The sequence below is a fragment of the Drosophila mojavensis genome, unplaced genomic scaffold (assembly GCF_018153725.1).
Source record: "Drosophila mojavensis isolate 15081-1352.22 unplaced genomic scaffold, ASM1815372v1 contig_16, whole genome shotgun sequence".
NCBI lineage: Eukaryota > Metazoa > Arthropoda > Insecta > Diptera > Drosophilidae > Drosophila > Drosophila mojavensis.
The window spans coordinates 11327408-11340946 of NW_025318693.1; the positions used below are offsets into that span (position 1 = coordinate 11327408).

The following is a 13539-nucleotide window of genomic DNA, read 5'->3' on the forward strand; positions in this document are numbered from 1 at the left end:
ATAGGGATGATACTTGATGCCTCTCTCGATATTTTACCCTAGCGATGTCACACTATCGCATGTGATATCGATAAATACACGATGAGGCTCGTTCGCACGAATTTGAATTATTATATTTTATTATATATATATAATTTTTTTTTAAAGTTATAAGGCCAAGTATTATAATTTGGATATTACAATTATTTCGAAAAGTATAAGTATAAGTAAATTTAACCACTAAGTAATGGATTAGTTCTTAACGGTTCCTTTCAGGGTTCACCAACCCTTGATTTGTATGCCTTAGAATACTAAATATATATGTATACATATATATACACATATATGCTTGTAATTATATTGGCTATCACAGAAAGTGCTGACTGTCGACTGCCCCATTGACGAGATTTGCGAGACATTTATCTTTGCAATGCCCTTCATTGATTAAAATAGCATACACAAGGAATAGCAACAAGAAATGAAACCACCCAAAACATTGAACCGCAATGAGTCATCCAATGCGGAAAGTCAAAATGATTTCCGACTCTCTAAAGGAAAGGGACGTCCTCATGCTATATTTGTTTAAGGAGATTCTATTAATATAGATTTCTTTAGAAAGCGAATATTGCAACTTTTTAAGTGCCCACACACACAGAGAGACAGACATACATACATACACATTTAGTTTGCATCTCAACAAAATTCCTTGAATCGAATAATGCGTTTTTAAGTGACGCTTAGAGAAGCATTCTTCAGTAAATTGTGCAATTGTCGAAGTGGCCGTCAACTATGCGGGATTAAGACAGCCCAAATTAGACATGAACTCCAAGTGTGTCACAAAGCGTTGCAGTCGCACACAAACAAAGCATATATCCATATACAGATACAATTTACAAGCATAGAAATATGTATGAAAAAAACAAGATAAGATGCTATGCCGCCGATTATGCCCGTCAAGTGGTCCAGCTGCCAATGATGAGTGGCCATGGCGACAGTTCAACAATCTGTCTCTGCAGAGGAGCCAATTAGCTGTGCCGCACTTTATGCTGCATTCCACTATTTGGAATACATATGCACATTGCACATGAATATGCAATTACATACACATATGCATATGCTTACATCCATACAGTGGCCCATAGCTTAAACGAACCAAATCATTCAAGTAATTAAAATTCTCAACATTTTCTATGTAGAAAAAGAGGAAATCCCTTTCAAAGATGCTCGGCAGTATATTAAAATTAAAATTTAGTAATAACAAACATTCTTACTACATGTACTCCAAATTTAAATACTTGTGTGACTAATACAATAACGAAAACATAACAGTTTCCTTAGGTTTGTTTGTCATATAAAATTTCTTTGAATATATGAACTTCAAATATTCGTATTTTTTCTTATTAAGAAATATTCAGTACTTGAATAAATAAATATTTATATATAAAAACCTGATGTAATATGAAAATAAACATCAGTCTTTAAGCTAATTGATATATGCTATAAAATATGAGAACAAAAAACTGTAAAAGAAATGGATCAGCAATAATTTAAAGATTTATAAGTGAAACATTAGCGCTTTGTTTATGTGATTATTTAATATATACCCTCTTATTTTTAAATTAATATGTGTTGATTGGGTATAATATATCACAGCTAAATATGTTATACCAAATGATATGAAACATAATTAAATATAAACAGAAATTACAAGTTAAAACTTTAAACTTAATTTTAAATTATTGAAATTTCAAATAAATATTCATTAAAGAGAGATCTCATATATCTTTTTACTCCATTGTCCTATGGACGATGTCTATTCAATAAGCTTACCTATTTCCTGAAGAATTCTCCGCGAGAAGAGACGACTGCTGATTGTAAACATGTGGACAGATATACCAAGCAGTCAAGGAGAGAGGGAGTCGTTCTGACAGCGGGCAGCCACTTGAGAAATTAATAAAATTGCGATTACATCTGTTGTGTTTCATTGAAAAACACAAAAGAAAGAGATGGAGATATGCAAAATGCAGCGTCGAACAAACAATTTCATTGTCTTCATAGTCTTGCATATGTTAGAAGGGGGGAAAATCATAAATTTGTTGACTAATTTATTAATGTAGGCCAGGCGCTAGATTCTTTTGGCCAACGAAACGTGATGGGGGATGGAGGAGGGAAAATTGCTTCTCTCTATAGAAAGATGAGGCAACCACATTCCATAAAATGATTGTATCTTTACTCTAATTCCAGGATATATTAAGATGCGAATAGGTTTGGGACCACATTTAGCTGTGACAAATGTTAAGTAAAAGTAAATGAAAGGGGAAGCAACTTTGATGTGAAGGCGCGCACATAAACCAAGAACTACTTCCCGTTGCCCCATAAAGCAAAAACTAAGAAGAAATAATTGTGAACAGCGCGATAAAAGGCTAACGGCACTGCACTTGCAAAGCAGGAATTTCAGGCCTTACAGATGGGGAGCATCCCCCAATGTGGGTATTTTTAGTCGCTAGAGTGCCCCAAACTGAAGACGATGTGCTCCACATCGAAGAGGGGCGACATTTGGCTGCCTGTTTGGGCGTGAATTGAACTTCTTTGTGTTCCACTTTAAGTTCTCAAAATATGCTTATGGAATGCAAGAGGCATTTAAAAGTCCATCTAAATATATACAATATATATGTATATGTATATATGCGCACATTAAAGTGAGAGACACTATTTATTCTCCCCATGCATTTTGTCCAGGTATTTTAGGTGTATCCAAACACTGACGACCCCTCTGGGTGCGCCCTGCTGTTTGCCCAATCTTTGGCGTGGCCTGCGATTGGACCAATATCTTTAATAGTGTACTAATCTATTTCGATGTGGAAATATTGCGAAATTACAGCATTATTCCCTATAAGCATAAAAACACAATAGTTATATAAAGCGAGAGAATAAACATAATGTTCTATAAAATAGCATAAGGAATCCAGTTTTAAAAAATACAAACACATGTGAACCAATGCCAGAGTGTCTTGTTTGCATTGGAAACTCGATTATTCATGGTCTTTCAGGCATTCGTAGTGCCACTCCCATTGAATGAGGGGGCGGGGGTGTGAAGAGTAAAGTCTTTCGAGTCCAACAGCATGAAATATGAGTGACGCGAAGTGTGTCAGAGGGTTGCTGCTGCATATATGGATGTTTGTCAAGCACATACATACACACACACACACTTACGTAGACAGGCAGACAGATAGACAGACGTCCGCTGGCAGCATGTGACCCTGGCTTGCATTGAATATATATGTATATGCACATATATATATTTGTATGTATGGCAAACACCCCCATCTGCAGTAATCAGTACAGTCATGCATGAGCCGGGCCTAAGGGTGGTGGGCCAAGCAACAGTGGGTTCATTCAAATTGTGGCTTGCGCTCAGCGTGACTCTGACACCATCTGCTGCTGGTAATGCGGGCAGAGGTCTTCGAGTCAATGATCTATTAGACGGAGATGAGTGATCTGACAGCGGGTTGATTTTCATTAATATATAAACAAGAAAAAAAGAGGACTTTTAAGCACAAAGTAATTACTAATGTTTTGCAAGGGATGCGCACACGCACGAGTTTGCATTTGCCCTAGTCCTCCTCGCATCGAATGAATGTGCGTGTCATTTGGTTAGAGTTTGGGCTTGGAGTTCGACTCTAGGTGTGGCCGAAGTAACGCACCCTAACAATCGGCTTTCCTGGAATGGTTAAATTGTATTGTACACATGCACACACACCCACACACACACGCATGTATGTATATACGCACACGTACAGCAACAAGCTAACGTTTGTCACACGCACACTCTGGGCCATTGTCTAAATGCTCATTTAGGTCATGTTTCGGGCAGGGATACAACAGGCTTGCCGCTCGCTTGCTTAACCTCAGGTCAGGCCTTTTGCGTTAATTGTGGGTGTTAGCCAGATTGCCGTAAGACATTCAAAACTAGATGTATTCCATTTTTCTTTGCTCTACTTAGCGCATCCGCATTTATTGTTAAGCTGCTAAATTGGTATAGGAAGCGTTCCTTCCATTGCCTTACTCATTTATTTAGCTCTCACTCTGCTTTCACAGTTTATAAATTACTTAAGCAGCTTGGGGTTTCGGTGGGTGCACGTGTGCCAGGTATTCAGAGTTTCAACCCTCACTCAGCTCAGTTACGACAGACACTGCGTAAATTGTTGTGGTATGATAATCACTTATCCATGCGGCTCTCACTGAATTCGATTACGTTCTCTGAGATATGGAAAATGTTCTCCAGCACCCGCTAATTGCTTGACTTGACAGACGAAGGCTCAGTCCCAGGCACTTCAAGTGAACGGATGGGCGTAAGCGGATGCGTTAAAATTAGCACTACATCTGGAGGCCAGCTCTCCAGGATGTATTTATAGTTCATGCTGGAGTGTCAAGAGTGCTGGAAAATAAATTATTTTGTGGCAACAATGACCGCTAGGCATATAAAAGTATAGTCTTTATTTATGTACAGCTATCAGATTATTTCAGCTCATCTAAAAAACATTCCATTGCCTATTCATCCGGGTTTACTTGCGTTTTTTGGTGCTGCCGGCTTTCTTCTGTGGCGCTGCTTTTGGCCTCTGATTTTTACGCATGCTTCGCTTGCGGTTTTCAGCCTTTTTGGCGATATTTTCTTCTTGACGCTTCTTGATGAACTCCAGACGCATTCGCGACTTTACAATCTGTTCCGGCTTGCGCAGCTCCTTGTCGTTTCCGCTGATGCGCTTCTTCAACTCCAGTTTGGCATTGTAGCGAGCGTGCCGGCCCACAGGATAGCGTTGCGCATGAGACAGCGGCTTGAAGTTCTCGTCGTCGCTGCCCGCGTTTTCACGCTGCAACTGCTCCTCAATCTTCGACTTTTCCTTCCACTCGGTGTAGCGACCTGTCTTGAACGAAGCGGGTATCCAAGCGCCGGACTCTGTACGTATTTTGTTTGCGCGCGGATCTTGAACGGAGACCATTTTCTTTTTGATGCGATCCCATTTCTTGAGTCCCGGCTTGTGCTTCACATCCTGTGCTGGGTTGCGTTCGTAAACAGAGAACTCGGCGTTCCGTGCTTGACGTTCGAACGAGTTGATGGCAAGGCCATCTTCGGTGTGTTTATCTGCCGACTGATAAGGCACATAGTTCTCCTCATCCTTGGCTTGCACCTTGCGTTTCTTCTTCTTAGGCTTGTCAGCGTATAGGGCATCCATATTCTGTCGCTTTTTCGGTGCGACCACCTTTTTAAATGTGTTGGAAATCGACTCATCATCAGCTGTTGAAATGGTGCTTGGCTTCTGGGCATCCACGACCTTTTGCACCTCATCGATGTCCTCCTTAGCGCGTTGTTGGCGAAACTTTTCAATGACTTCTGTGTGATGTGAACGTTTGTCCTTCATAACAACAAAAGGCACCGACTTTTGAGTCGTATTCAATTCAAAGATTGTCTAATAAAAATAGATATGATTATATATCCAGATATTCTGGCTAGTTGCAGGTTCAACTTACACCACTCGGTCGGAAGTTCCGCATCTTGACTAAGATATCGTGTTTTTCATTTTCCAATTTGCGCTCGCACTCCGCAACATCGGCCCTAGACTCATCATCCAGTTTCTGGCCAGAAATTTTAGCAGCTTGCTCCAGCACAGGCGCCGCGTTAAAGAAATCCTCGAGTGTCTTTAAAGCAAAGAACTTGATCTTCTTGGCACGAGCATTCGCATCAGTAGATGCTGTAGGACGCGAGCTCAAGTACTTCTTATATGCATTTTCACTTGTCCGCAATACGCCTGCCTATTAATTTAAATATATATTAAAGTAAATAATACTATAGGTTATTTATTAAGCATCTTACTATATGATGGCTCTTCTTGATTTCGTTCACGGTCAGGTATTCCTCCTCCAGCAAGTCCTGTGGTATGGTGCCAATAGATGAGTTGTCATTGATATTGAACGGCCGATTTAAAAACAAGTGCAAGTCCAGCAAGTGAGCTGTGTCGTCTGTGGAGAATATAGAGTAGGCTGTGCCAGTGCGTCCGGCACGAGCGCAACGACCCACGCGATGCACAAACAGCTTTGGCACGCCAGGGAAATGCAAGTTTACCACATAGTCCAAGCTGGGTATGTCAATGCCACGTGCAGCCACATCTGTGACGATGAGAACCGAAACCTTTTTGCTGGCAAATTTAGCAGTATTGATTTTACGGGCAGCTGGATCCAAACTGGAATACACTGAGGTATTTGATATGCCCGCTTGAGTAAGTATCTGAAAGGGAAGCAACATAAGAGATTGCATTTAAGATTGAATTAGATTTGACTCACAAATGAAATGAGCTCGACGTGATGTTGTGTTCCAGCAAAGACGACTGTCTGAGCCTCTTGAGGTATCACATATTTTAGCAGCACCACCAGTGCAGTGTAGCGATCATCTGGTCGACAATAGAGAAATTTAAGGGATAGTGTGTCTGGCAGCTTCGACTCAACATCCAGACGGATGAGCACAGGATCGCTGAGACCAGCCCGTGCGAATTCAACCAGAAGTTTTGGCAGCGTTGCCGAGAACATGACCGTTTGTCTCGAGGATGGCAAGCGATGCAACGTCTCGTTCAACTGCTCGCCGAAGCCCATTTCGAAGAGCCTGTCTGCCTCGTCGAAGACCACGTACTCTACAATAGATACGGTATAAATTACAATCGGCATATTTAGTTATATGGATGGGACGCTTACCTATTGAGTTTAGCTTCAAATCCATTTCCACACACAAATGCAGGAATCGTCCAGGCGTAGCCACAATAATATCTGGGCATGTGTGAATGGCTGAGAATTGCGAGTCCATGGAATCACCGCCCAGCACTAGGATCGTCTTCAGTTCCATAAATCGGCCGAGATCCTTGATGAATTTATACGTTTGCACCGCCAACTCTCGCGTTGGAGATAGGATCAAGGCACGTGCACCTTTAGTGGGCTCGCGGCGTTGCAACTTCTCGAATAAAGGGATTAGAAAGCAGGCGGTTTTGCCGGAGCCTGTTTTAGCCATGGCAACAACGTCGCGTCCCTCCAAAATCAATGGAATGGTTTTTCGCTGAATGGGAGTGGGCACCTTATAGCCCCGTTTAGTTATACCCTTCAGTAACTCGAATCCCAAACCCAACGATTGGAAGCCACCGCTCTTTTTCGATTTAGGTTTGGTTTTAAGAATATCATCGTTGCCGCCACTGGTGCCGCTTTGATCCAATGACGGAAAGCCAGGTATTTCATCTTGCTGTTTCTTACGCTAAAAGTCAATATTGTTTTTAATAGAATTACAATATCTTTGCATATATTTACTTACCATTTCTAGCGAGTCTGTATAGCACGAACAAGTAACTTATTTACACGTGCATATGCAACAGTGTGCCCGTTAACAATATAGTAAATTGCAAATTCTATCGAAATATCGGCAACAAACATGTAGATATCGATAGCTATAAACTTGTAAACGAAATTTACTTTCATAGCAGAGTGCGCTTGGTATCGATATCATGGACTTTTGCTTGAGAGATTGCCAGGAATGTGGCTTAATTTTTGAGAACAGTTTTTATGCCTGACGTAATGTGCCATTCCTCCTAGGTCTAGAAAAGGCATATACGGACTTACGCTTTGAGTAAAAGTCGCCCTATATAAAGGGAAGCAGCTGCAGCATTTCTTCAGCCGCCCAGGCCTGGTGGGGATCAGAAAAATGTATACTGAATCTAAACCAAATCTTAATAACATTGTCAATAAATAAATAATAAATTCAGTTTCCCGAATTGGTTGTTTCGTTACCTCTAAGCAGCATTGCTTATACATTTGGCACGTTGTATGAAATTCCATGATATTTTCTTTATACACAGAATTTATACCTAAGCTGACCAACTTTTTACCCGAGACACACAAAATATTAAGTCGCCTTTTGCTGTTATTTATACATTAAACTGTTCCCTGCTTACCCAAGACACACACCAGAATTTCAATGAGAAGTTTTGCCTAACAGTTAAATATTATTGTGTATATAAATTGATTAAAATATTATTAATCATAATATTTGTATATTCTGTTGTATTTAATTAATTTTTAAGTATATGTAATTTATTTTGAGTGTAAAGGGCTAATTTATTGTATATTTGCAAAGTATGCCCTATATTACGGAAACTACGATGTCAGAGTCAGTTGCGTGCTCTGCGGGACCTATACGGCTCTATCCTATATGCTATAGTATAGTATATATATATTACTATGTCAAACTTTTCGGGGTACAAAGATTGATGTAGTCCCATCATTGATATTGGCCGCACAGCAGAGCTTATTATAAGCAACATTAAATTTAGTTTCATCATTTTGCGGATTATAAATATTGATCATTTGAAATATTAACCACACCCATAAAAATCTTTAATATATATATATATTTTTTAAATCTCTTTTTTTCTTTATTTTCCGCATTAGCTTATGTATATTTTTGGATTGTTGTGTCTGGCGATCGGGCGCTAAACAATTGAAATGGTCCGGCGCTGCATAAAGCTGTTAATTAGCGTCGTAAGCAAATGAAATAATTCTAGGTACAATAATTTGGTAACGATTCTATAAATGATATCTGTGTGTAAGCGTGTAGGCATCTATAAACGGAGCTCCGTGAAATGTAAACAAACGACAAAATATAAATATATAAGCTATTGTACATTAATTAAGGAACTAAAATCTAATCGGTACACTCATGTATTTGTGAATCGATGCAATTTTACCTTAGGGCTATGCTTATATCTACGATTACGTGTAATTATAGTTGAGGATTGGATGTTCACTAAAAACAAATTTTATTATTATTTTAATGGTAGTGTCTATGGCATAAACTTTATAACAGGCTAAGTATTCAATTGGAAGTATATAGTAAGGCTGTTGAGCCCCTAAACAAGTTAAATAAATATAATAAACAATTTTCAACTACATGGAATGCTCGTGAGCAGTTGCAAAATGTATTTTTGAATAATATGAAGTTAGATAAAAATCATAAATGAAATATTCTTAACATGTTAATGAAATAAGTAGACAGATCTTGAATAAGATAAATCAATGAGTATAGTTTGCAGTAATATGTTTGACAGTATCGCTTATTATTAATAATTCATATGGACTATGATCTCGGCACCGTGTTTTAACATAGCATTACGAAAAGAAAACTTAGAATGACAATTTTTCGTACAATATTCTTAAACATATATCCTAAACACACTCAACTTATATGAGAGAAATGTTAAACAAATGATTTCAATTACATTTCCATATTCATACATAAATCAACAAAAATCGTGAAAACAATTAAACACTACGAAGAAGATAAAATCTAAACTCTTAATGAAACGCTCTTGAAAATTATTTAAAATACGAGTCAATGATGAAAACTAATGCGGTTGCATGCTGCACGTTGCAAGTGCAACGCAGCACGAACAACACAACAAAATTTAAATTCCGTCACTCACATCACAATACGTTCGGGTCGGCCTCTAAAGCTGTGTGTGCCTACGTGGCCATGGACGTGGAGAAGTGGGCGTGGTGGCCTAGTTTCTGCAATTGTGTTTAGCTTTGGACTGCCCGCTGGGCATATATGCCAAGCATCTGTAGTTGGGTGGGTTTCACCAAAGAAAAAAAAATAAACAAACAAAATCAACAAATTTGAACGTCAAAGGAATTTCAATACGAAACGCGACCAAACTAAATGGTAATGTCGCCATAATCCTGCGACCATTTCTCGTACGAGTTGAGACTTTGCGGCGCTACTGAACGGCGTATTCGCTTCAGCGAATTATGGAAATCCTTCTCGGTGATGGGGCGCATAGCGCTGATGTCCAGACACTTGACTTGCTCCACGTTTAGTTCACGTATGGGCTCCAAGGCGGCATCCTTGGCCAGCGCGGTTAGATCGGAACCCGAATAGCCATCGGTTATTTTCGCCAAACGTGCCAGAGCTTCCGTATCCAGCGGACTGCCCTGCTTCTGGAGCAGACGACTTAATAGTAGTTCGCGTGTCTGTACCTCGGGCAGCGATACGTAGACGCGCTTGGTAAACCGACGCAGAGCAGCCTCGTCCAGCTCTTGCGGACGATTGGTCGCCGCCAGTACAACAATGCGATCGCCCTCCGGATTGCCTGGCAGCCCATCGAATTCAACCAGGAATTCAGTTTTGAGGCGACGCGACGCCTCATGCTCGTTACTGCTGCGCTCCGAGAGCAGCGAGTCGACCTCGTCAATAAATATTATCGATGGCTGCAAGTGGCGAGCCACTGCAAACAGAGCGCGCACCAATTTCTCCCCATCGCCCACATACTTGCTGGTCAGTGAGGCAGCCGAGATGTTGAGGAATGTCGCACTGCACTCGGTGGCAACGGCGCGTGCCAACAACGTTTTGCCATTACCTGGCGGTCCGAACAGCAGCAGACCCTTGGCAGGTGCGCGCAGGCCTAAAAACGAAAGCGTTAAAACTGTTGCAGAGACTAATTAAAGGTATTACGGCTTACCTGTAAAGAGCTCAGGACGGACGGATGGTAATATGACCATCTCCTGCAGCGCCTGCTTGGCCACATCCTGGCCAGCAATATCGGTCCACTCCACCTTGGCGCCACCCTCAACTATTTCGTCCATTATGAGCTGCACCAGCTTCTGCTCCACACCCTTTACACTTATCATGGGCGTGCTGGCACCGCTGCCGCTGCCACTGCCGCTGGCTGCATTGTTGTTGATGGGCGTGCGTGAGCGCTGCGGCGGCGTATTACGCCCAGATGACTGTGGGAGATAGATATAAATTATATAGAGCTGATACGATTGAATTGGGAGACTTACGAATTGGCGACGCACAGCCGGTGGAGTCGCTGCCGTTTTGCCCGGCTGACGCTGCAGGGCAGCGCCCACGGATGTGGAGGTCGTCTTCGAGCCAAGATTGCGCGGCAGCGTTTGTGACTTGTTAGCGACGGCCAGGTTACCGGGCCGCTTGTTGCCAATGGTTAATTTGCGACCAGATGCTAGAGTTGAGACTTTAATTAGTAATTGAATAGCAACTGCTTATTGATGGGCGTAATTTACTAGCTTAGATCAGACGAAAACTAATCAAAATTCGAAATTCAAAAGTAAAAATGAAAATTCATGCAGTGCACGTTTGTGATGGAAATGCGAAAGAGCGAAAGAGAGTGAGGAAAATGTTGATTTTGATTGCTTGCTGTCGTTGTTGATCAGATAGTTCTTGTTGTTGTTGCTGTCTCTTATTGTTGACTGGGCGGTGCTTTAGTATTTAGCATTGTTGCTGCTGCGGCTGTTGCAGTCGCATTAAATGTTTCGGCACTTACCCGCTTGCAAGGCTTTCGAGGTGCCTGCACTGGACCCCGTGCCGCTGACGGGTTTGGGTCCATAGCCGCTGCTGCGCATTGTTATCTTTGACGGCTCAACGGCCGCCGCTTTGCTATTCGTTTGGCCCACGAGCATGGGTTGCTTGAATTTCGATGTGACCTGCTGCTTGTTCTTTGGCGGATCCATCAGGGACAAACGTTGCATTTGCAAATCTTCCTCACGCAAAGCTGAGGAATGAGGATGCGATTGGACGGGGCCGGGGGGACAATAAAACAAACAAAAAAATAGGTGCAAACACAATGACAAACAAAGGTGCAAAAGTAAACAAAAGAAAATTCAAATGACAAAATAAAAGATTACACTACGATTGCAATGGTTCGCGGATGCAGCTGTTCCTCCAGCCGTTACTCACCGAGAAAGTGCAGACGATCGCGTGCCATGGAGAGATTAGTTTGCATCTTCTCGTGCAAGCGCTGGGCGCGATCCCAGACATCGCCGCGTCCGCTCCAGCAGTCAACAGCAATGCCATCCTCCAGCTCCTTGATGCCCTTGCGATACAGCTCAATGGCCAGCTCCTTGTGGCCTGAAAGGGGAAAGAGCAGGTATCAATAACATAAAATCCACATATGTGTGCGTGTGTGGCTGTGTGTGCTTGCGAGTATCGATTCTCAACGACAATGCGATTAGAGTTGAGCGCGTGCTTTTCCGTGACACGACTTAATATCACAGCTTATCTAGGGAAACACGAGTTTTTAAATAACTTGTAATAAACGGAAATGTTAAAACAAATTGCGTTGCAACTAAAGGGATATATATATATGTATATATATATATATATATATATATATATACATACTACAAGCCGAATAGTAGCCAATGCTTAGCATTAAGTTGGTTTAATTTTGACAAATATTTATTATAGTATTTATGTAAAATAGTTTTAGCTTCCATTGCAGCGTGTAACACGAGAGACACGCTCATCTCTAGCTTATACTACAAGTATGACAACAAAGCGCGCGCTGCGTCTGATGACTCATAAAGCACACCACTCCAGCAGCCAGCCAAGGGGGCAAGACAAAGCAACCCCATGAAAGGAATACCTACTCACCTTCGTTCTCCTCGTCGATTTTGAGAGCTTTGGAAATGTACTCGAACGCGCGTCGATGATGATGCTTCTGCTTGGCCAGCAGCGGATCACCGGGGCCCGGGGAGTAGCCACCGCTGCCGCCACGATTGGTTGCCATTTCCAATGGGAGTAACGCGCGTTGTCTTTGGGGCAGTAATTGTTGGGCCTTTTCAATGCCGTCGCTCGTATTCCGCTCCAATGGACAAATTATAGACTGTTGCTCCTTGGAGTTCTGGACAACGATCTCGATGTTGCAGTCGCGTCGATGCGGACTGCGATAGATCACCTTTGTGCTCGCACAGTACAAGTAGCGAAAAATACAGAACAGCTGATAAATCAGAGAGCGCAAAACGTTGAACAGAAATATAATGGGAAATGAAACAACGTAGAGGTTTTGCTTGTGCACCGAAGTGCCGCCTCTGGGCCCGTATCCACTGGTCGGTGTCAAATCCGCATCGGTGGTGTCGTCGTCTGGTGAACTGCCCGGAGTTGTGGATGTAGTTGTTGTTGTTATTGTAGCGCGTTGACGATTCGACGACAATTTCGAACTAGTTTTGCCGTCATCGATTAATGCTTCACTGCAGCTGCGACTGCGATTGGCTCCACTGCTGCCGCCTCCGCTGATCTTGACCGGCGACTTGGTGCTGCTGCTGGCGCTGGATGACGACGATTGGTTTTTGGTGCGTACCATCGATATTGATTCCGCGCCGCAGCACTGTTTTTCTATACGAGTCTCTTTTCACAAACACAACACCCTCCGCCTCCACCTCCAGAGAAGCGAAGTTTTGCTCCTCTCTTTCTCACTCTCACACAGTCAATAGCTTCCACAGCTCAGACACAAAGACAGCAAAACCAAAAAGACTACGCAATTAAATAATGTACTGAAAACTGAAATAAACTGAAACGGAACACACGACGCGCGCTTTTTGTTGTTAATTGTTATTTCTCATTTTTCTATATGTAAATTTATTGAGCGCCGTTTTTTTGTGCCGTTTCCAACTCACAAAACAAATTTTCTCCGTCTCCGCTGATGTAGTTGCCACATCATTTCAGTTCTAACGATT

General features: G+C 41.9%; 2 protein-coding genes across 3 annotated transcripts; both read right to left on the bottom strand.

Annotated features, from left to right (window-relative positions):
- Window positions 1-4461: 4461 nt before the first annotated feature.
- Window positions 4462-7425, bottom strand: LOC6572657 (ATP-dependent RNA helicase DDX54). The gene is made up of 6 exons (XM_001998727.4): window positions 7328-7425; window positions 6724-7270; window positions 6319-6662; window positions 5852-6262; window positions 5509-5790; window positions 4462-5447 (listed from the first exon to the last, which is right to left on the bottom strand). The coding sequence occupies exons 1-6, from the start codon at window positions 7328-7330 to the stop codon at window positions 4545-4547; spliced, it is 2490 nt and encodes an 829-aa protein (XP_001998763.1). The 5' UTR covers window positions 7331-7425; the 3' UTR covers window positions 4462-4544.
- Window positions 7426-8811: 1386 nt separating this feature from the next.
- Window positions 8812-13482, bottom strand: LOC6572656 (spastin). Of its 2 annotated transcripts, XM_001998726.4 has the most exons (6): window positions 12458-13482; window positions 11762-11932; window positions 11349-11576; window positions 10849-11027; window positions 10527-10791; window positions 8812-10469 (listed from the first exon to the last, which is right to left on the bottom strand). In XM_001998726.4, exons 1-6 carry the CDS (start codon window positions 13164-13166, stop codon window positions 9724-9726), a joined length of 2298 nt encoding a protein of 765 aa, XP_001998762.1. In that variant the 5' UTR covers window positions 13167-13482; the 3' UTR covers window positions 8812-9723. The 2 variants fall into 2 exon arrangements, with proteins under 2 accessions (XP_001998762.1, XP_015022040.1); XM_015166554.3 differs by lacking the exon at window positions 11349-11576 and having other exon boundaries at window positions 12458-13480.
- Between the last annotated feature and the right edge of the window lie 57 nt (window positions 13483-13539).

Excerpts from the sequence above, each read along its gene's own strand:
- LOC6572657 (XM_001998727.4), bottom strand. Across the intron at positions 6,263-6,318 it reads ACGTCGAGCTCATTTCATTT|ATACTTACTCAAGCGGGCAT; the intron begins GTGAGTCAAATC and ends CTTCCCTTTCAG. Across the intron at positions 5,448-5,508 it reads GGAACTTCCGACCGAGTGGT|ACAATCTTTGAATTGAATAC; the intron begins GTAAGTTGAACC and ends TATTTTTATTAG.
- LOC6572656 (XM_001998726.4), bottom strand. The coding sequence starts at position 13,166 with ATGGTACGCACCAAAAACCAATCGTCGTCATCCAGCGCCAGCAGCAGC. Across the intron at positions 11,028-11,348 it reads CTCGAAAGCCTTGCAAGCGG|CATCTGGTCGCAAATTAACC; the intron begins GTAAGTGCCGAA and ends TCTCAACTCTAG. Across the intron at positions 10,792-10,848 it reads CGGCTGTGCGTCGCCAATTC|TCATCTGGGCGTAATACGCC; the intron begins GTAAGTCTCCCA and ends TATCTCCCACAG.